General features: G+C 44.0%; 1 protein-coding gene across 3 annotated transcripts in view; it reads right to left on the bottom strand.

Moving 5' to 3' along the window:
• SMOX (spermine oxidase) overlaps positions 1-23,998 on the bottom strand; it is an 88,192-nt gene that overhangs the window by 16,255 nt on the left and 47,939 nt on the right. For 2 of the 3 annotated variants that reach the window (XM_038400031.2, XM_038400029.2), the window contains exons 2-4: positions 19,838-20,072; positions 12,453-12,679; positions 1,641-1,814 (exon numbers count right to left, since the gene is read on the bottom strand). In XM_038400031.2, coding sequence (XP_038255959.1) covers positions 1,641-1,814; positions 12,453-12,679; positions 19,838-20,045 — 609 coding nt within the window. In that variant the 5' untranslated portion in view covers positions 20,046-20,072. Of the gene's footprint in view, positions 1-1,640; positions 1,815-12,452; positions 12,680-19,837; positions 20,073-21,874; positions 21,937-23,998 lie in introns of all 3 variants that reach the window. The other variant, XM_043512745.1, reaches the window with a different exon arrangement.

The following is a 23,998-nucleotide window of genomic DNA, read 5'->3' on the forward strand; positions in this document are numbered from 1 at the left end:
CTTTGCATTCCTAGTTACTGCAAGACACCGTCTGCATGCTCAGGTGGACTGGGATGCCAGACGCACACTCAGTGCTAAGCACTTTACAAGCAGAGAGGATATGATAAGCGTCTTGAAGAAAATACAGCCTATGGCCCTGCGCCTGCTAAGTGCCGTCAGTGTGCTTTGCACAAGCATGGAGGCACCAGTGTGGGTTCAGCTGCAAGATCTAAGCCTAAAAAGTTAAACATGCCTTTTCCCTAAGTACATGTCACCTGCAGCAAGTACTGCCCAACTCCCACTCGAAGTCTGCCATAATTTTATAATCTACCCTGAAAGACCAAAGAGCGTTGACAACTTTCAGAGATATAGTAATACAGTAAATGTTTATATCATTTATATTGGGAATTTGTCCTTTTTTGTATTTAATTTACTGTATACTACTTAGAACGACAGGTGCTTTATCTATCCTAAAGTTTTCCATGGGCACCACCTCATCGGTGTAATATCTGAACGCCTATCAACTCAATTAGACTGGCAGAATGAGGTCCCTAATGGACTTTAAAGTCTCTGCTCTTCTCCTTTCCCTGGTTATGGGACAATCTGCAGTCTGGGGCTAGAGGATAGGTAGCAGTTGTATAAGTTGTTCTGGCTATGGTGGAAACATTTTGTCAAATCTAAATAAATAAAAGCAAGTTATTACAATGATTCTGCACCAAAATTATAGAAGGAATCTTGGGGAGGCAAAATGCAACTATCCAGATTAGAATTTGGCCAAGACACCAGAGTTAACACCCATTTTCTTACCAGAAAGGCCCTGGGTTCTTTAATGACCACAAGTGGCTATTACTGATTTAATAATGACTCAGAGGGAAGAGTGTCACAGCAGCTGTCAGACTCCCTGTGTGACCTTAGGTCTCTCTTTGCCTCAGTTTCCCATACGTAAACTGTGGATACGTATACTTACCTACTGCGCCAGAGTGTTGTACGTGTGGCATCCCTGCCTTCCTTAATAAGCCTTTAATTCACATTACAATTTCAAAGAACAAAAACTGCCCGATTATTATTAACGTTTATTCTGTATTAAGTGCCTGGTGCTGCACAAGTCCCAGCCTCAAGATAGGATACAGAGAAGGCAGGATCTACTTGGCAAATAGTGTGGAGGTACTAATGAACACAGTTTACCTTTTATTTGATTCTCTCTCCCCTTTCAAATGAATGTTAAGATGCTTTGGGATTTATTTTGCAGGGATTGCTCCAATAGCATTGTATTATCAGAGTCAATTTTCCTGGTTTCCAAGCTCTGGAGAAAGGCAAAAGGGGATAAAAGACACACTGCCTGCAGCACATGGTCCAAGGTATGGGGCAAAAAGGTACCCATTTCTAAATGGAGTTGGCATTAGGCTGTCTTTGGCTGGTAAGTGGCAGGATAGAGGACTGAATGTTATAACATCACACAGAAGAATTTAACTGAACTGATGAGACATCTCAGAACTTGCCAGCCCATTGTGGAGATGTCCAGCTTATGAGAAAAATGTAATATATGAACCAGAAATATCCCAGCTGCAAAGACGACAAATATAAGTAATTCCTTAGTGATGGGATGTAAGTCTTAGCCAGGTTTCTAATGTCCCATGATTGAGCTGCCTTTTTAAACATACCTTAAGATATTGCTGGATCATGGCTAGTTTTAGCCTCCTGGTGGTCTCCGAGTCATCTGGATCGGCTTTCACGCGTTTGCGCACCACATCCCGTGTGAAGACGCCCACACTATTCTGGCTCTCAGCATTGACTGGTTTACCACGTTGAAAGAACTCCTGAGTCAGGTTATAGACCTGCCAGAGACAGGACCAAAAGAGGGAGAGTGTCACTCACAGTAACTAGCTCGAGTGTGCAGAATCCAAGTCCTGAGCAGTGTGCGTACTCCTCTTCGCCTAGGATCGGTATGCTCAAGCCACCCCACTGTATGGGGGAACAAATTTCACAGCGGGAGGCTCAAGCCTAAAAGTTACCAGAGGGCTTTGGGAATTTATTTTATCACATTTTGCCCTTCACAAGATGCTCTATCAGTCAGCAGAAGATAGGAAACCAGAGGGTCAAAGACAAATTGGAAGAACTCTAGGTACCAGAGAACATTTTAGGCAGGTCATTTCGGAACACACTATGTCTGTCAGTCCTCCCAAAATATGGGTGTTTCACCATTACCTTCCACTGGAGGAAAGGACAGAGCTTCTTGTGCAATCATGGCACCCTCAAGTGGCTAAATCCTGCTATTCAAGCTACAGTACCAATATTGCTACTGTGTCTGTGGCCAAGTTGCCCTCTAAAGGCTGCAGACCAGAGAGCACCTATGCCCGAACACTGCTTCTGTACAGGCAGGGTTGAAGTTTGGATTTTTGTCAGGGTGCGAATGGAGTTGGAGAATGTTTGGTTTGGGGAAATGGCTTCTTTTGAAGGAAGAGTGACTGGGTTTACTATTTCTGATTTTGTGTTTCTCAGACTGTCACAACCTGGCCCTGTCACATGCTTTGGACGGACATTAGTCTACTGTGAGGGGATCTATCCACTCAATCCCACACGCTTCTAAGCCCCCTGGGTCCAGACAGTGACTGGTCACCGTACCTAGCTATAGGTCTCCAGGCATGCTCTTGGGTGTAGACCCCATGTCTGACACCCTCCTTAGGCAGTGCTTACCACTATAAAGGCAGGTTTTCTAATCCTTTAATCATTCTCATGGCTCTTCTCTGAACCCTCTCCAATGTATCAACATCCTTCTTGAATTGTGAGCACCTGAATTGGACACAGGATTCCAGCACTGGTCGCACCAGTGCCAAACAGAGGTAAAATTACTTCTCTACTCCTACTCAAAATTACCATTTATGCATCCAAGGTCTGCATTAGCCCTTTTGGCCACTATATTTCACTGTTCAGCATGTGCCATGTTCAGATGATTATCCACCACAACCCCCAAATCTCTGTCAGAGTCACAGTGTCCCTGGATAAAATCCCCCATCCTGAAAGAATGGCCTACATTCTTTGTTCCTAGATGTATACATTTACATTTAGCTGTATTAAAACGCATTTTGTTTGCTTGTGCCCAGCTTACCAAGCAATTCAGATCACTCTATAATGATGACCCATGCTCTTCCTCATTTACCACTCCCCACATTTTTGTGTCATCTGCAAACTTTATCAGTGATGATTTTAAGTCTTCTTCCGGGTCACTGATAAAAATATTTAATAGCATAGGGCCAAGAACTGATCTCTCCAGGACCCCCCTAGAAACACACCCATTTGACGACGATTCCCCATTTATAGTTACATTTTGAGACCTATCAGTTAACCAGCTTTTAACGTATTTAATGTGTTCCATGTCAATTTAATAACTTTCTAATTTTTTTAATCAAAATGTCATGCAGTACCTAGTCAAATACATTACAGGAATCTAAGGACATTACTTCAGTACTATCACCTTTATCGACCAACCCTGTAATCTCATCAAAAGATATCAAGTTATAATTCTTTTTTTTGAGAAGGTGTTTCATATAACGAGATGACCCAACAAGTTGTGTCATTGTTACTGTTGGTAAGGAGGAAGCTGTTATTAAACACAACCATCACCACCAACCACTTGTGTGCGTCTGGAATAATCAAGCCTTTTATTTGGTTTCAGAGTAGCAACCATGTTAGTCTGTATCCGCAAAAAGAACAGGAGTACTTGTGGCACCTTAGAGACTAACAAATTTATTTGAGCATAAGCTTTCGTGGGCTAAAGCCCACTTCATCGGATGCATAGAAAGGAACATATAGTAAAAAGGTATACATATTGTGACAGGGTCAGGCCAGATAGCTACAGGAGAGTGATAAAAGGCAGATATATTAGCCCCAGGTTAAGTAGGTCCCTTGTCCCTGGGTATGGTAACAGGGAAGGTTCCAGAACAATCAGGAACTTTCTGGAAACAATTAAGGCAGACAGGCTGATTAGAACACCTGCAGCCAATCAAGAAACTGCTAGAATCAATTAAGGCAGGCTAATCAGGGCACCTGGGTTTAAATAGGAGCTCACTTCAGTTTATGATGCATGTGCAAGCAGCTGGGAGCAAGAGGCGCAAGGAGCTGGGAGCAAGAGGCGCACTACTGGAAGACCGAGGTGTACAAGCATTATCAGTCACCAGGAGGGAGGTCCTGTGGTGAGAATAAAGAAGGTGTTGGGAGGAGGCCATGGGGAAGTAGCCCAGGGAGTTGTAGCTGTCACACAGCTGTTACAGGAGCCACTGTAGACAGCTGAAATCCACAGAGCCCTGGCCTGGAACCCAGAGTAGAGGCTGGGCCCGGGTTCCTCCCATCCCTCCATCTCCCCAACTCTCTACTTGATACCGGAGGAGTGGACTGGACTGTGACTTCCACCAGAGGGGAAGGTCTCTGGCCTGTTCCTCGATCCACTAGGTGGACTGCGGAGATTGTTCTTCTTCCTTTTCCCCATGCTGGCCAGTGATGAAGCTAACTGAGTGAACAGCAGATTTGAGCCACGAAAGTGGCCAAACTGAGGACTGCCGTGAACCTCTGACATGGCCAAATCTGCCAATAAGCGCAGGACCCACCAAGGCAGAGGAGGAGCTTTGTCACAATATAAATACCACCTTTTCATGTTCTCTGTATGTATGTATATATATATATATATATATCTTCTTACTATATGTTCCATTCTATGCATCTGATGAAGTGAGCTGTAGCCCACAAAAGCTTAAGCTCTAATAAATCTGTTATTCTCTAAGGTGCCACAAGTACTCCTTTTCTTTTGTTAGGATGATTCCAAGAACTGCTTAACTGTGATTCATGGTACTTCATATCAAAGGAAAAGCTTACCAGAACAAAGACAGGCAGGAAAGCCCTTAAAGATAAATCACAGAAGTACAAGCAATCCCAGGAACAACCTGTTTGTCTAGAATCTGTGCCACCTTCTCATTTATCTAGCACAGGGGTGGGCAAATTTTTTGGGCCGAGGGCCACATCTGGGTGGGGAAATTGTATACAGGGCTGGGGCAGGGGGTTGGGGTGCGGGAGGGAGTGTGGGGTGTGGGAGGGGATGCAGCGTGCAGGAACAGGCTCAGGGCAAGGTATGGGGCAGAGGAGGGGTGCGGAGTGTATGAGGGGGCTCAGGGAAGGGGGTTGGGGTGCAGGAGGGGTGCGGAGCACAGGAGAGGGCTCAAGCAGGGGTGCAGGACGGGTGTGGACTGTAGGAAGGAGCTCAGGACAGGAGGTTGGGGTGCAGGAGGGGTGCGGGGTGCAGCAGGGGACTCAGAGCAGGGAGTTGGGTGCACGGGGGTGCAGGGTGCAGGCAGGGTGCTTAGGGCAGGGAGTTGGGGGGCGGGGTGCAGGAGGGGTTCGGGCTCCGGCCCGGCGCTGCTTACCTAAAGCGGCTCCGGGGTGGCAGCGGTGCACATCGGAGCCATGGCAGGTTCCCTGCTTGCTTGCCCTGGCCCCATGCCGCTCCGGGAAGCAGCCGGCACCACCTCCCTGTGCGGCCCCTGGGGGAGGGGGAGGCACAGGGCTCGATGCACTGACCTTGCCATGCCTCCAGGTACCTTCCCCGAAGCTCCCATTGGCCGCGGTTCCCCATTCCCGACCAATGGAAGCTGCGGGGGCGGTGCCTGGAGGGTAGGGCAACATACAGAGCCCTCCCCCCCGGCCACAGGGACGTAGTGCCGGCCGCTTCTGAGAGCAACGTGGGGCCTGCGGCACCATGGGGAGCACTCCAGCCTGCGGGCTGTAGTTTGCCCACCCCGATCTAGCACTACAGGGAAGCACAGTGCTTTATAAGCAGAGACAAGATCTCTGGTTGGAGATTTTTTCCCATCTAAGGTATTTGGATTAAAACTACTGACCTCTCTGACACAACTGGATATTCATGGTTTCAACATACCAGTGTTGAGAAGTAATTATGGAAAATGGTTAAAACTAATTGCCCCCTGCACCTTCCATATAGCTGCAATTCCCAGCCAGAAGAGAGGTGGGAGGATCCTGGCACGCCCATCCCTGTGGCTTGTAATAAGAAGCTGCAAGGGCCACTGCTAGTCCCCGTGTTCTATCCCAGTCCCTCGGTGCACTACCAAGGTCTGGCTGCCAGTGAGCAGCGTGAGACACAAAACACAAGCCCGTGGTTCCAGAGGGAGAGAAACAGGTTTCAGAGTAGCAGCCGTGTTAGTCTGTATTCGCAAAAAGAAAAGGAGGACTTGTGGCACCTTAGAGACTAACAAATTTATTAGAGCATAAGCTTTCGTGAGCTGTAGCTCACGAAAGCTTATGCTCTAATAAATTTGTTAGTCTCTAAGGTGCCACAAGTCCTCCTTTTCTTTTAGAGGGAGAGAAAGGATCTGTTGACCTCGAAACTTAGAGGTCTGCTGTTACGTGGCCAGACGTACAGACAACTGGCTTTTGGAGTTTTCCAGCGCCCGGGGATTCAGCATCTACCTAGATAAGGAAGGACGGACATTTGCCATGTATTTTCCTTGAGACCCTCGCAGTTGTTAATGCAGTAGTTGCTGTTTGGCCTGTTTCCAGGCACAGGATGGCTCACCTGAAACTTTAGTTCAGGCTATTTGTGCAGTAATTCAGCTGCTAAAAATATCTAAGAAAAAACAGATGAGTTTGGCAAAATGGCAATTGGCACTGTGGACTATGATATCAAATTGATCTTTTACGTCTCAGGTAAAGTCGGGGGGAGGGGGCTGGATGTTTCCTTTTTGCCTCTGTGTACTGCCCCCCTGTTGGGTAGGTTGGTTTGAAGTTTTATTTAATAAACATAGACAGAGAGAAAGGAGACAGGAAGTGAACTGGGGCCGGGGGGAGAGAAAAAAAATGAAGGAGCAGTACCAGAAAAAACCAAACCATAGAAAAAGAAATGATGAGAAGGGAAGAAACGCAGAAGAGAATCAGGAAACTGGTAGAAAATAGGAAAAGAGAAGGAACCTGGGGTACTGATTGCGGCACAGAGCTGTCCCAAAGCACAGGGGTTTCAAAACAAGAGAGGTTGGGAGTCCCTAGCAGTAGATGGGGGGGAATGGTCTCTCTCCCCCGCCCCCAAATCAGAAGTATTGTGGAATTTCAACACACAGCAGTTCATGGGCCTACACTGTGGCACAGATTTGAGGTCTAACCACTTCCAACAAGTACTGCTCAAAGCTGCTGCAGACCTTGCCTCGGCATAATTTCATAAGCTGATTGCAGACGATAAGCAGATAACACATTCACAAGACAAGCAAAGCTGTACTAAAGTCCAGTAACCCCTTGGCCCAGAGACTAAATTAGCCATAGGCATGTTTTCATTGTCCATTGTAGTATTCACTGGGCACCAGAGGAAAGAAGAGAAAAACATATTCTCCCTCAGTGGGGAAAACACCAAATGAGGTTTTTTTCCCCCAAGTATGTGATCCAGCTGGTCAGACAACAGGAAAATATCAACATCAGTATTTATTATGGTAGCACCAAGGAGCCCCAGTCACAGGCCTGCACTGCTAAATGATTTTGTGAATGGCAGCTCATTCAGCAGCAACATGCAAAGAAGTGAGATTGGAAATGCCAAGAGAATCTTACACTGAAGTATCTCTTAATAATGTAGCGAGTATTGACTGAGTTTAGGATTGAACACACTTCCTAAATCTACTTGTGGAAAGGGATATTTATGCTTCTAAGGATGGAAAGAATGTGCGCGCACACACACACAAAAACGGAAGTGTATCCTTTATATATACACACACAGAGCAAAATCTGTTGTAAGTGACCATACAAAGGTCAAACCAAGACTGTGTGTTTAATAAAAATTTCTAATAAAGGGGAGACAGAACTGTATTCATCCATTTGGAGATACCTTGAGGCTGTCTCTTGAGACAAAAACCTGAAAACAACATCAACAAGTTTACAAGACTCCATTTAAAGTTACTGAGAAATGGCATTTTTGAAATACAGGACATAGAAAAACACTTAATTTTATTTTTGCTACCACATAGCTACCAAAGCATACCCAAGAGACTCCAAATAAGGTTTATTTCAAAGAGCTTGGCAAGATGTAATGCACAGGACCGTGTACAAGATTCTACTGATTTTCTTTCCATTTAGAAAGCAAATGTACGCAGGATCTGACAGCACCAGGTCAATTAGCAAAAACTCCAAAGTCAAATATTAATGTCATCTTACCCCTTCCACCAAGGGGCAGCTCTAAATACAGACGGTAACATACCAGCAAACAGGGCAGAGTGGAAAATTGGCCAAACTCTTCTCTGAGGCTGAGAAGAACAAATGGGTCCTGTTGCGTGCCCCAAATCAGCCAATCTGGGTTATTTCAGACTAGGAACAGAAGGGTGTTCCAGAGCCTTGCGCCCGCCAACAGCCCCTTCTCTATTAGAGAGTGAGAAAGGCAGGGCATCAGCATCTCCACTCATCACAACCTTGGCTGCGTCCCAAAGGGAAAGAGACAGTATCTCCGAGAGGCCAGATGTTGAAGAGCGAATTTTATAAATTATTCAGTGCTGAATTAGGAAGGCCAGGATGGCACATCTCAATCCAAAAGTTTCCTAAGGATTGTCGGAACTCACCTCAAGCACTCTTTCTAACTCGGTTTTAAAACTAAGGGCTTGATTTATACCACTGTCTCATGCCAGTCGTATGCTAGTGTAACCCCAGTACAAACCAGGCCCTCGGTATCTAGTGGGCCAGGCAAATGGTAGCGCGATAGACTATGATGCAGGGGACACAGCTTAGTCCTGAGCTGGCATAAAGCTCAGCAGAGGGTGGGAGCCTGAGGGGAAGAGAACAGTCATTCTCCAGCTACCTCCTTCACCCACCAACCGTCCACCACATAGGGGAATGCTGACCGACTCTGAGGCCATTAACTATAATAACCGGAAAAAGGGTCACTGAGGTGGGGCCGATTGTGCTATGTTTTCACTGCACAAGATAGGCATGTTTTGAAACTGAAGATGGGGCACTTAGGCACTGTGGTACTTACATTATTATTGTTAATAGTGTAAAATCCTACAGATACAAGGCCCTGTTGTTTTTACCTTGAGGTAGCTAATCAAGATCGACACTACACCACCCCTCACCCAGGGTTTACCTCGCCTAGCTCCATCAAGGTGGAAACTACCTGTGCCTTGTCTCTTCCAGAATTTTACATCAATATAAAACACACCTTTCTCAGCAATGAACACCACATTCTGGGAGATGAATGAAGTTAAAAGGGGTAAAAGTGAGTGTGACACTAAGCCAGAAAGGGTTAAGCAACTTGCAGGCTAAATGACCCAAATTCTACCTTTAAAGACATATTAGGAAAGTATGTAAATGGTAATTAGGGATATTCCTTGTAAATAGCTAGCAAAGCCATGTTAGATAGACAAGAGCTTTGAGGGGTTTTTTCCACCAAATGCATCCGATGAAGTGAACTGTAGCTCATGAAAGCTTATGCTCTAATAAATTTGTTAGTCTCTAAGGTGCCACAAGTACTCCTTTTCTTTTTGTGAATACAGACTAACACGGCTGCTACTCTAAAAGAGCTTTGAAATGTAGACTTTGTATTGTTAAAGAACTGGGAAAAGATAGTGACTGTAATAGTCTATGTTTACCTTTATCTTGTTAGATATTAACAATGTAACCAGACGGCTCCTGTCTGTCACTATGTTTCACTGATTCAAAGATCAAAGGGGAACATTAACATTTAGATGAACTGTGACTCTGGTAATATCATTGTCTTCATTTCTCTTTGAAGTATGTAATAAACTTGTAAATGGCAGGAGATGGGCAGTTGCCTTATGCTGATCCATGTAGCTGATTATCCGTGATGCTGAGGAAATAGAAGTTCTACTTAAAAGCCACAATGCTTCACCTATTATTCACCTGCTGTCAAGAGACTGCAAGAGAATTATAAAAGGAACTCTTGGGCCTTGATCCTGTTATCTCATATCTGCTTAAGTTTCTTCAGGGGAAGTTTGAGTAGCAAGACTGAGGTCCCCAGCTCCAGACAGGATCACTCAGATATTGGACCTTGGGCTATAACCTATGGAACTTATGCTGAGAGAACCTTTTGCAACTCTAAAGCTCACCATCTCTATTATGAAACTGACCTAAGAACTCTATTCATACCAGTATGTATAATGATGTTTTAATCCACACTCTGTTTTCTTTTAAAATAAATCTTAGTTTAGTTCATAAGAATTAGCTGTAAGCATGTATTTGGATAAGATCTAAAATATTCATTGACCTGATGGGCAATGTGTCTGATCCTTTGGGATTAGTAGAACTTTTTACATGGTGATTAAGATTTTCAGTAATCCTCATTATATTTGATTTGGCTGTCCGGGTGGGAGCCCAAGACTGCATTGTTTTAAGGGAATTGTGTTTGATGCTTCTGGGTAATCAGTAAGGTATTAAGAGAAGTAGCCGTGTTAGTCTGTATCAGCAAAAACAAAGAGGAGTCCTTGTGGCACCTTAGAGACTAACAAATTTATTTGGGCATAAGCTTTCATTCTCAAGCATTCTTAAAACTACAATACCCACCTGGGAAAGTGAAGAAACAGATTGACAGAGCCAGAAGGCTACCCAGAAGTCACCTACTACAGGACAGGCCCAACAAAGAAATTAACAGAATGCCACTAGCCATCACCTTCAGCCCCTAACGAAAACCTCTCCAGTACATAATCAAGGATCTACAACCTATCCTGGAGGACGATCCCACACTCTGACAGATCTTGGGAGACAGGCCAGTCCTCGCTTACAGACAGCTCCCCAACCCGAAGCAAATACTCACCAGCAGCTACTCATCACACAACAGAAACGCTAACCCAGGAACCAACCCCTGCAACAAACCCAGTTGCCAACTCTGTCCGCATATCTATTCAAGGGATACCATCATAGGACCTAACCACATCAGCCACACCATCAGGGGCTCGTTCACCTGCACATCTACCAATGTGATATATGCCATCATGTGCCAGCAATGCACCCCTGCCATGTACATTGGCCAAACCGGACAGGCTCTTTGCAAAAGAATAAATGGAGACAAATCAGACATCAAGAATTGTAATATTCAAAAATCAGTAGGAGAGCACTTCAATCTCCCTGGACACTCAATAACAGACTTAAAAATGGCCATTCTTCAACAAAAAAACTTAAAAAACAGACTCAAATGAGAAACTGCAGAACTGGAATTAATTTGAAAACTTGACTCCATCAAATTAAGCCTGAATAAAGACTGGGAGTGGCTGGGTGACTACAAAAAGTTAATTTCCCTCTGTTGATATTCACCCCTTCTTCTCAACTGTTGGGAACGGACTACATCCATCCTGATTGAATTGGCCTTGTTAGCATTGACCCCCCACTTGGTAAGGCAACTCCTGTCTTTTCATGTGCTGTATATTTATACCTGCCTACTGTATTTTCCACTCCATGCATCTGATGAAGTGGGTTATAGCCCACGAAAACTTATTCCCAAATAAATTTGTTAGTCTCTAAGGTGCCACAAAGACTCCTCGTTGTTTTTTCAGTAAGGTATTGTAGAAGCTGTTTTGTTGCTGGCTGGTAAATCTAAGTATTAGAATAACCACCAGTTTTGGGAATCATCTTCCCTATTCTTTGCAGTCTTCCCTGGTTAAGCAATCTCAGTGTGGCCCCCCTGAAACTCTGATTTACACCAAAGTGAGAGTGACCCTACCTATCTAGGAAATCGAAGATCATTTTTCCTTGGGTATTTGCTTAGGACACGTTTCATTACTGAACCTGTATTTCCACTTTTATTCTGCCATTTTCCATTTATTACTATTTTTAGTGCTTTCATTTCTATTTTTCCTTGGTCTGGAGTCTCTATCATGAGTTTAGGCACTGGTTTACATAGATCTTTGGAGAAAATCGTTTAAGATGGAGGAATGAACATTACAAGTAGCTTCCAAACCATAAAAATGAAAGCTCTCTCCAAGAGAGAAATGAGATTTAACCCTGTAACATTTGTCACAGCACCTGTGATGAAATCGAGCTTGTAATTCATATCAGGATGAATGTCATAACTTACACAGCACAGTGTAGTAGTTATAATGTCAATAATAATGTCTCACTGCCACATCTTTTAGTTGGGTCTTCCTAAGTTATGTTCTGCCTCGTTTGGGCCCCTTCTTTATTATTAGCTAAGTGGCAAGTCTACAGCTATTGATTAAATTATCCCACAATATTTGCTAGAAGGGATCAGAATTGATCATAAGGCAGGACAGAAGGGGCATTCTTCTAGGGTGTGATTTGGTTCGAGGAGCTCCGTCACATTAACCGGTGACGGAATTAAGCAGAAAGCACCATATTGGTTTTTAAAAATCCAAAACTTATTTTAAGTAGAGAAACTGAAGGCATTAAAAGTTTTTTTCTACCGTCTCAGCACTGAAAAGTGTCTAGTGGTTTTCAGACCAATGTACAACCGGAGGGGACTGTTAAATACCAACCTCGTTGTATAAATCACTGAATTCTTCAACCACATCTTTCGGAATCCTCTGCCCATTGTTGGTAAGGTGATAAGCCACCCCATTCTTGGAGTAAAGACTGATACGGCCAACGCTTCTCTCACCATCAGTAGTTTCTTCAAGTAAGCCATTGTCTTCTGCTAGATGATAGACTGGGTTTCCATTTGAACCATGGATCCACGTAGCTCCCAGTTCAAAAGTGGCGTTCTCTAGGGGGGAACAATCCAATTAGACCAATACGATGAACTTGTTTAAAAAGAGATGTTGTATGTCACACCCCAGTCTACAAATGAAGAGCAGTAAATAGAGCACAAATAGGACATTTACCCAATGATGCCACATCATCAAAAAAACAACACTGAAGAACTGAAGAAGTGCTTTCACTTAAGGACAAGTTTAAGTGTCATACTAATGTTTGTTCATCCTAGGTCTCTACACAACAAGTGTCATACAGTGCTACAAAAGGGGATCAATCACAAGAAGGGTGCTCCCTAAAGAGATTCCAAGGTATGCAGCAGCAATGGTCTCTAATAGTTCAAGAACAATGCAGAAGCCCTGACTCCAGGTCCTAATCCATGATTGTCACTAGCTCAACAGGTGCCACTTAGCCTCTCTACTTCATCCTTCCCACATATAAAATAGGGATACTATTCATTTACCTACCACAAGGATGTTGGAAGAACCTCTGTACAGTGCTTTATACCTTCAAAAGAGCTATGTGAGTATTTTATATATTCTGGTATCAGATTCTGAGCAGTGTAACAGCAGAATTCAATGGTGTCTGCCCTACGAACATCATTAGAATTTAGTGCACCAGAGGGTGTATTGATCTCTTTTGCTCGGAAAGTGTGAGGGGTTAGGGGACGAAAAGAGGAGTTGGCTATCTGTACTGTAAAACTGCAAACAGAATATAAATCAATACTTACATAAATATTGAAGAAGTGGTAGGGAAAGAATAAGAGCATCAGTAAGCTACCCAAAGCCTTCAAACATCAAATTTAGTTTGAGGGAAGGGGAGGGAAGGTGATTGTTATTCAAGTACAGGGCAAAAAGGCATCTGTTCCACCAAAGCAGAGGAATGCAGGAAAGACTGAGACTGTCCTGTAATGGCAGCCTGAGGCTGCTTACTTTAGCATGCAGGAAAGCTTTCTTCTGCAATTAAAAATGTGTGTTGTTTACCAAAAGGACCCAAGCTACCTGCATATCCATAAGGTGAAATTAGATCATATTTTATTATTTGTGCCTTTGAAAGATTTCTTTAAAAAGATGCACTGTCACATTAAAAAATATCATTTATTTTTCACTACCTATGCTGTTTGTTTGCTTTTTGCATTTCTCAGTTTGGACAATGCAAACTGATTAGTCAGTTACATGGTTCTCTTTAGTCTAGGTCTCATCAGTTTTGCCCTCAGACTCTCACGTATTAGCCCAATTCTGTAAAATTTAAGCTGATAACACAGGAGGATATTTATTAGGTTAAAAAGAAACACTATTTCTAGAGGATTTTATCTTAATTTATGGAATTATTTCTTATTACAGTTAGGGTTTGTAAAAGCTCACTTGTACAAAAACAAAAGTTTGGACTAAAATTAACCCAACACTGTCCCTTTAATATCATGGTCAACCCCATGCAATGCAACATGTCCTGTAGTTTACGTGGACATTTTATTAGGAATTAGCAGGTTAGCTACTAGCCTAGATGTTTTCACTCTCAATAACTTCCTACTGAAGAAGATAAGAATCGTGTAATTGATTACACCAGGGGTTCTCAAACATCACTGCACTGCAACCTCCCTCTGACAACAAAAATTACTACACAACCCCAGGACGGAGAACTGAAGCCTGAGCTCGCCAGAGCCCCACTGACCCAGGTGGGGTTCGGGGGCAAAGCCAAAGCCCAGCCCCACTGCCCCGAGTAGGGGGGCAAAAGTGCAACCCAAGGGCTTCAGCCCCAGGCAAGGGGCCTGTAACCTGAGCTCCACCACCCAGGGCTGAAGCCCTTGGGCTTCAGCCCCGGCACCAGGCAGTGGGGCTAGGGCTTTGGCCCCGGGTGGTGGGGCTTGGATTTCAGCTTCAGCCTCAGGCCCTAGCAAGTCTAATGCCAACCCTGGTGACCCCATTAAAATGGGGTCACGACCCACTTTGGGGTCCCGACCCACAATTTGAGAATCGCTGGATTACACCATCACATAGTGCTTAACATGTAAATACAGTCACAATGCCATTCCAAAAAGAAAAAGAGTACTTGTGACATCTTAGAGTTAATCTCTAAGGTGCCAATAGTACTCCTTTTCTTTTTGCGAATACAGACTAACACGGCTGCTACTCTAAAAAATGCCATTCCAAGTATGCTAAATTTACAGTGGGTTCACTGTTAGAAGTGATGCTATCAAGTTGTACAAATGAGTCACTATTTCAAAGCAAATCCCCAGACATTTGGTTTTCCAAGCCAAGAACAATTTCAAAAGGAAATAAAGTGCCAGTGGAAGTTACCCATCAAGGCCCTGAATGTGCAAAGACTTACATGGGCACATAAAGCATGTGCTCAAGTCTTTGCAAAATCAGGGCCTAAATGTGTTAATATTTAAGGCATTGCAACTTCTGAAGATACCCATAGAGCATGCAGTCTGGTGGAAATGATTCAGTCCAGCAGTCAACGGTACAGTGCTCATAAATATTTCAGGTTTAAAGTGACAGTGATCTTATTACCTGGGATCTTCATACAACCCATACCATACAAGATTATTAGCAGGAATAGTATATAAAACATGTAGGTCAGTCTGTGGTCCCCATTCCACTAGTATGAATTTGCATTAATACTGACTTCCAAATAGAATCTTGCTCTTTTTCTTTCAATTATCAGCATTTTTTAAAGTAGCACAAAATACTAGCGTATTCTTCTTTATTTTTACCCAAATTTTATTGTCAAAGCACAAACAAAAAAGGAAAAGCCATTTCCTTTCATTTTCCCCTGTGTTCTTTCTATAGGAGGCGTTGTGAGGAATGCAATTAAATACTGTACAGGGAAACTAAAAATAGTCGAGCTCACCTGTATATTTAGAAACTCATTAACTGACATTACTCAAAGCAGATAAGCCAGTTATTTCCTGAAGTAAGTGGCATGATAAATTCTTTAAAAGTGTAACGTTAATCCCATTCTTTTACACAGATACTCCATTTAGTTCCAGAGCCCTTCAGGGCTTGAAAAATCAAGTAGTTCCAATACCAATCTCATTTGAATAAGGCCTTGTCTACACTACAGGGAAAATTCGATCTAAGCTACACAATTTGAGTTACGTGAATAGCATAACTCAAGTCGCTTGTAGTTTATACCTACTTACTGCGGGGTCCATACTGTGGGATGTCGACAGGAAACGCTCTCCCGTCGATTCCCCTTACTCTTCTCCATCTGGTGGGGTACAGGAGTCGACGGGAGAGCGATCTGTAGTTGATTTAGCAGGTCTTCACTTGACCTGCTAAATCGACTGCCGATGCACCGATGGCCGTGTGTCGACCCCCCAGTAAGTATAGACAAGTCCTTAGTAAGTGAGTAGTATATAGTCCTCATAAAATAGGTCTGCTGCTCCCATTAACATATTTATTTAGCTATAATATGTATTTCCCATGCACCACTGTGATGTAGCACCTGGCTGTTACTATGATTGTTGCAATATGTATATCAGACCAGTGCAGAAGCCGTACATATATAATCAAAGCAGAACACTCTACCTCTTCTTTGTTATTGCCCTGAGTGGAATTCTGAAAAACTTGTCTATGTTGAGTTGCAATTAACTTCATGAGTGGTCTCATTGGAACTGCAGCTACTAAGTAAGGGTATCTGAATTTAGACCTTAAGTAACTATCTTCAAGGGTATGTCCTCACTGCAGATTACCTGAGTTATCAGCACCCGGATCTATGCACACAGCTTAGCCTAGCCCAGGTGTGAGCAAACACACTGCAAAGCCTGTGTCCTAACTGGTGCTATGCTCCCCTGCATGTGTCACTAGGACTTCAGGGGGCATATCCCATGAGTTTTTGTGCTGCAGAAAGCTGAACTGCTCTGATTCTTTCCCAATGGACTTATGGAAAAACTTGTCTGTGCTTCAGAGAACATGAGGGGAATTGTGGGAAGGCACTGGAGGACTATCAGCAATTGAATGGTTTAGCTAGCATCCTCATTGTCAAATGGGTGGGCTACCCACTAAAGTGAAAGTGGTACCCAAGTTCTAGCCTACACCTCCAGTCAGGCCAGCTAGCCCAGGTTTAAATCACTACCAACCTCGGATGAGAGGGCTTTGTGTGTGGACACGAGGGGGGTTAGGGGCAACACTAAAGAAAACACTGAGTTACCTCTGCAGTGAAGACATACCCCAAGGAAGAGATCACTAGGCCAGGCCTGCGCTTTGTCATTGAGGAGGAGGGGCTGTGTATAAAGGCCTTGCAACCTGACCTAATAGGAGGAAAACTTGAGCTCCTCCCGATCACCAGTAGCAAAGAATTCAACAGCCAAGAACCCTCCACCAGGAACAATATGCCCTCAAATACAGAGGGCCAGATCACCAGCTGGTACACACGGGTGTGACTCCAGTGAAGTCAAACCTAAGCTAGTTTATACCAGCTAAGGATGTGGCTTTGAATATTTAAACCAGGAGGAATGTTTTCAAAGAGACTGGAGATCCAGAGATGAAAGGCCCTCTGAGCCAGAATCTGCCAGCCTTGCTCCTGTACAGAAGCAAAGGGGATACTCACAGGTGCATCTACATTAGATACGAAGGTACATTCTGTGCTACCATTAGGTAAATGAACCTTGTCGGTCTTATGGAATCACCTCCCTAATGCCAACTAACTAGTTTAATTTTTGACCAGGTTCTCTGTATTCGTTAACTTGGGCCTCTAGCTGGTCTTCTTTCACTTTATTTAGCCCGGCCTTACGTCACTTACTGCATTTTACTCTATAAACTCACCACAGTAAATAAACATGAGTGCCTGTGACCTTTCAGAAGGGAAATGAATGAAAAGGCTGTTTGACAAATCTAAACTCTGGAGTTTGAATAGGGCATTTCAAATGCTGGCGAGACTTGGCACAGAGATTAGAATGGGAAATATGTCATTTACTCCCTGTGAGCTGTGTCCAAGATCATGCATGTGAGTGGAGGGGAGTGTTAGAGGTTTGGAATATTAAAGGGCCAATATTTTCCCTGTGGAATTTTTTGTACTGTACTAATATAGGGCCTAATTTTGCCTTCCCTGTTCACTATGTTACTCTGTGGACTTGCCTTCTCTAGGAAGAAAGGGGTGTTCTTACCTCATGTTAGCTAACACATGGTAACTAACACAAGGAAAAATCCTAGTGAAGACAGGCAATTTGGAGCCTAAGGTTTACCTCAACTAGGTAATACACGTTATACTCCTGGGGGCATTTTGCACCAAAAAACTAAAAATTCTGCGCACGACATTTTAAAATTCTGCAAAATTCTGCAAATTTTATTTGTTGAATAAATGTGGAGGCTCCAGCATGGTGCTGGGAAGCACAGGCCACTGGCTGCACGAAGGTGGGAGACCACCCTGCAGCATCCCCACCCCTGGGAAATGGACTCAGCAGTGAGGCTGCACCTGACCCTGACACAGTACGAGGACTGGACCTGCCCCAGAAACACCACCCCCCCTCCATGCCAGTTGCACCAGGTGTGGGCAGGCAGGATCCAAGTGTGGAGGGGCTTAGTGTGGGGGGATCCAGGTGTGGGTTGAGAGGGTTCTGTGTGGGACAATCAGGGTGCAGGCGGCTCAGTGGGGGGGATCTGGATGCACAGGGGTTTGTTGGGGGTTTTGGGGCACAATGGTAATGGGACTCTGCAGGGGGGTCCAGGTGAAGGTGGTTGGGGCTCAGCAGGGAGGCTCTGTATGTGTGGGGGATAGAGCTAGGCAGGGGGTCTGGGTGTGGGGAACTCTGTGGGGGGTCCAAGTGTTCGGGGGTGGGGCTCAGTGGAGTAAGAATCCAGATGTGATGGCTCATCCGGGTGGTTCAGGTGCAGGGCAAGTGGGGCTTATCAGGGAGGTTCTGAATGCAGGGGGTGAGGATCGATGGGAGGATCTGGGTATGAGGGGGTCCAGATGCATGGGGGTTGGGTGGTTGGGGGAGCAGCAGCTGTACAGGGATCCCTCCCCCTGCAGCTGAAGAGCAATGGGTGCAGGAAGTGGTGGGGTGTAGTTTACAGAGCTTCCTGCAGCTGGAGGAGGGACCCAGCCCCAGATGCTGTGCAGGGGAAGAGGAAGTTTCTTCCTATGGCATCCAACCTTTGCTGTTGGCTAAGAACATTCAGTAATCTGCTGACCACAGAACGTAGGGATCTTGGAGTACACATACACTGCAGCTGGGAGTGAGTCACCCAGGCCGAATAGACAGACACGCTATCTCTGCCTGAGCTAGAACACTAAAAATAGCAGTGTGGACATTGCAGCACAAGCTAGTCACCTGAGGGCAAGGCTACCTGACCCCCTGGCTTGGCACTCAGGTGGCTAGCCTGGGCTGCTGCCCAAGCCACACCATCCATGCTGCTACTTTTAGCATGCTAGCTGGAGTAGAGCTAGTGTATGTCAGTCTATCTTGGCTGGGATGAGATCAGATTAGAATTCGTATTCCTATCCCGTGTTAGCTAATTCATGGAAAGTAATGTGAGGTAAATGCCTAATGAAGACAGGGCAGTTTGTAGTGTTAATGTTACTCCTGTGGGGGAATTTTGTGCCACTGTGCATGCGCAGAATGTATGTCCCCCGCAGATTTCTTTGCTTCCCCGTAGAAAAATGACTTTCTGACGGGGCAGCAAAGGGTAGCCACAAAAGCAGTCATGCGACCCTCCCCAGCAGTATGTTTCAGGTGCCCAGGGCAGCCAGCAGAGAGGTAAATCACTGTGGGGTAAGGGGTGGGACTGGGGAAGACCCGGCTCCCTACCCTGTGCCAGGCTCAGCTGCTAGTCCTGGCTGGTCTGGGAAGGATGGGACTTCCTAGTTCACACATTCAAGTTACTGGAGAAAAATACCCTTCCCCACCCTCAGCCACGCTGAATTCTGTTTATAAAGCCAATTGATCACCAGCACCTTCACTTCACAATAATACTTTACACTTCTGCAGAGCTTTTCATCTAAAGCTCTGAGTGCTTGGGAAGCTCTGTGCCCCACACATGCACAATAACCCATTGCACCCTGAAGCTGGGTAATCGCTTGCTAAAATACCCATTTGCAGGTGCAAATGACCAGGAAATGGCTTTAAGAGGATATCTAACAAATTAACCCTCGTAATAATACAAACTCTTGCCAGAAGTGTGAGATGAGAGAGTCTGATACAACTGTACAACAACATTTTCCTTACCAAGTCTGACGCTTTGCACTCTGCCTCCAATTCTGTCAGATGCCTCAAGGATTGTTACATCCGTGAAACCGTTTTCCAGGAGAGATTTTGTAGCTGACAGGCCCGCAAGGCCAGCACCAATAACTACTATTCGAGGCTGTCGTTTTCTCCGTAGGCCACTACTAAGAGGATCATCAGTGCTGTCTGAAGATGTTTCACAACTTTGCATGCCGTCCAAGCTCTCTTTCTAAGGAATCTAAGGAAGAGCAAACAAACAGGTTCAAGGAACTAAGCCAACAACTCTCCACGCTTCATGAGGATTTTTTCTCTCAGCACAGAAGCAAATTTGGGGGTGTCTCTAGATATATGACTAGCAGAAAAGAAAGTCAACCTATGAACTAGAACAAGCCCTTTCAAATGGAAACCATAGAAAGGGCAACAAAGATCAGCCTGAAATGTAAGAGTTTCTGGTCTTGACTCTGGAGCATCAATAGTTGAATCTACTGCAGTTTCCACTCTCTACATTGTAACCATGTAACAATTTCCAGCAAATTCATAGGATTTCTGACCTCCTGTCTCTTTATATAACCTACTGAGGTGGCAATTTTGTGGTAGAGCAAAAACACACACCCCGTGACAACCAGCTGTTCAAAGAAGTAATGCAACTGTATTCTGCTTCTGTGGCAACCACAAAGCATAAGCTTTAGATCATATAAATATGATACTAGGTAAATGGGATTTAGCTCAAAACAGGAAGACCAGATATCAAACCAATAGCTGAACCGAAAGTGCAGGTGGGGAGGAGAATCTCGGGTTTGCTCGTTAGAAGGCCATTTGATTATTGCATTGTTAAGAAATGTGACTAAATGCACTAATGATCAGAAAACAGTCACACTACTTTTCACTTCTGAGGTACCATTCCTTTGAGGATCTCAAAGCACTTTGCACATATTAACTGAACTTCTCCAACTCTCTGTAGTATGCAGAGATCAGATATGGAGGAGATAGATGATGGTCCAAGTTCAGCAGTCATGTAAACGGTGGTATAAATAGCAAAACTGCATCCATCTAGCATCAAGATGCTATTTCTTAAAACTGTGCCATTTTAAATCAGTTTAGAAACTGGTTTTAAATTGGTGCAACTTCAGCCAGGTCTGTAATTGGAAGCCTTTGCCAGTATATCTATATTATACCAGCAAAGCACTCCTAGTGTGGAGTAGGGTGACCAGATAGCAAGTGTGAAAAATCAGGACGGGATGGGGGTTCAGAGGTGTTTATAAAAAAAGAAGCCCCAAATATTGGGACTGTCCCTATACAATCAGTATATACAATTATGGTCATCCTAGTATGGACATAGCTTATACCATCAAAACAGTGCTTGTGCCAGTATAGTTCATTCCAGTCCCCCAAAGTATAATAAGCTATAACAGCAAAGGGACAGTTTTACCAGTCTATCTGCATCTACAATAAAGGATTTCCCAGCACTGCTATGTCTGCCACAAATCACACCTCTTCACGCCCCTGACCAACATCAGTACACCAGCAAAAGATGGTAGTGTAGACTTGGTCTTCATGGTGTGGACACATTTCTAAGCAGCAGTGTTTAATTAACAAGACTCCAGTCAATTTCATTGCTGTTATTTAGAACCTATTGGCCACCGTTGCTGGCTATGGGCAAGCAGGGGTGTGCACTGGAGTTATTCATGGAGAAGTTGGATCCGAACATTGGAGGCTGAAAGAATAGCAGAGAACTCTCTCCTTTGTTTTGCATACAGGCTCTTGAGTAGGGCAAAGACACAAAACTCTTTTCTTTCAGCAGCTGGGGATGGGTTACAGCTTCCGGTTTTAGACACTTAGGAGCCAGAGGCTGATATGGAAGATGAAGCACACGCACACCCTGTAAACGGGGTCTATAGACAGCACCCGGATAAACATAACGGCACCGTCCCCTTTCTCACTATTTTTAAGTCATAGGGGCACTGGGCTTCCTATCATGGCATGTCTCCCCTTCCCCTCAACACCAATCCCTCACCCATACCTCATTTCTTTTTCACCCACCTCCCGATAGAAGGTGTCTAGTAGATTTCTCAATTCCTGCTGTTCCAACGTGCACCAGTGGCCTGTAAAATCAATCTATTCCTACCAATTCCAAACAAACAAATTCAAGAATCTTACACTGCTCAAGGTAGAAAGTCAAACACTTTTGGTTCTTTTAGGGCTGTCAAGAAATTTTAAAAAAATGTATTGTGTGATTAATCACGCCGTTAAACAATAATAGAATGCCATTTATTTAAATATTTTTGATGTCTCCTACATTTTCAAATATATTGATCTCAATTACAACACAGAATACAAGTATACAGTGCTCACTTTATATTTATTTTTATTACAAATATTTCCACTGTTGTTAGATCATATTAAAGAAGTTCTGTATTAAAATCACAAACGAGTTTGATTCCCCATAGTTTAAATTCCAGGGTATTACTAACTAAGAGGTCTCTTGGTTTTTGGTACTGTTTCTCTCCCTCTGTGTGTGAAACTTGCAAGCTGCTAATTGTGTTAGTACATTCTAAGACAGAGTCTGTTCTCAAAGCAATTCTTCCTAACAACTACTCACACAGAGACTCAAAGCAATACTCTGTAACAACAGAAACAGCACCCAGAGACTCCCCGCCCTTTTGTTGTATTCATCTCGCTTTGTTAACAATTGTGATTAAAATAGAGATAGAGGATGTATGTGGATGGATGCTTGGTGTGGATAATAACTGAATGATCAGGGAGGTGCCAGCCTAAGAATCCAGTGTCCATTGGCTGAAGAAGGCGTCAAGTGGAAATAACCAGAGGACCCCCTGAGGGGAGACTGGAATCCACCCAACAGCCTCAATAATGGGAGAACCAAAGAACAAGATAACATCTGGCAGCAAGGAGCCGTCAGGAATGTGCTATCTGCTGACTGATTCAGCAACAGCATGATGAAGCAATTCCCATAGACTGGCATAGGAAGAAATTCCTATACAAATGGATTCTAGAAAGTGAGAACTTTGGGGTCTGATTCTGCAAACCAACTTCCAGGAGCATCAGATGATCATCTGACAAGGCCCTGCTCCCTCCTCATGTCCAGACCACCTGGCCAGTGGCTTGGCATGAGCAACTCTAAGGCTGGTAACTATGATAACAACCTTGCAGAACCTGTGTGTGTGTGTGTATGAATGAATGTGTGAATAAATATGAAACTGAATGGAATGTTATAGCTATAACTAACTGCTTACTATGATTCTTTCTGTATTCACAATAAACGTGGCATTTTGCCTTTTCCCCTTTAATAAGATCCTGCTGGTTTTTATTTTATTGGTATAACACTGTAAAAAATAAAAGAAATAGTAGTTTTCAGTTCCCCCATTACAAGTACTGTGGTGCAATCTCTTTATCATGAAAGTTGAACTTACAAATTATATACAAAAAAACTGCATTCAAAAATAAAATAATGTAAAATTTAAAGCCTACAAGTCCACTCAGTCCTGCTTCTTGTTCAGCCAATTGCTCAGACAAACAAATTTGTTTACATTTGCAGGAGATAATGCTGCCCACTTCTTGTTTACAATGTCACCTAAAAGTGGGAACAGGTGTTCGCATGGCACTGTTGCGGCCGGCGTTGCAAGATATTTACGTGACAGATGCACTAAAGATTCATATGTCCCTTCATGCTTCAACCACCATTCCAGGGGACATGTGTCCATGCTGATGACAGGTTCTGCTCGATAACAATCCAAAGCAGTGTGGACCAATGCATGTTCATTTTCATCATCTGAGTCAGATGTCACCAGCAGACGGTTGATTTTCTTTTTTTGGTGGTTCAGATTCTGTAGTTTCCACATCAGAATGTTGCTCTTTTAAGACTTCTTATACCATGCTCCACACCCCATCCCTCTCAGATTTTGGAAGGCACTGGAGATACTTAAACCTTGGGTCTTGTGCTGTACCTTTCTTTAGAAATCTCACATTGGTACCTTCTTAGTGTTTTGTCAGTTCTGCAGTGAAAGTGTTCTTAAAACGAACAAATTGTGCTAGGTCATCATCGATAACATGTTATATATGGCATGCTATAACATGAAATATATGGCAAAACAGAGCAAGAGACATAAAATGAACGAAGCATGAAGGGGCATATGAATGTTTAGCATA

This window comes from Dermochelys coriacea, chromosome 4, assembly GCF_009764565.3.
Source record: "Dermochelys coriacea isolate rDerCor1 chromosome 4, rDerCor1.pri.v4, whole genome shotgun sequence".
NCBI lineage: Eukaryota > Metazoa > Chordata > Testudines > Dermochelyidae > Dermochelys > Dermochelys coriacea.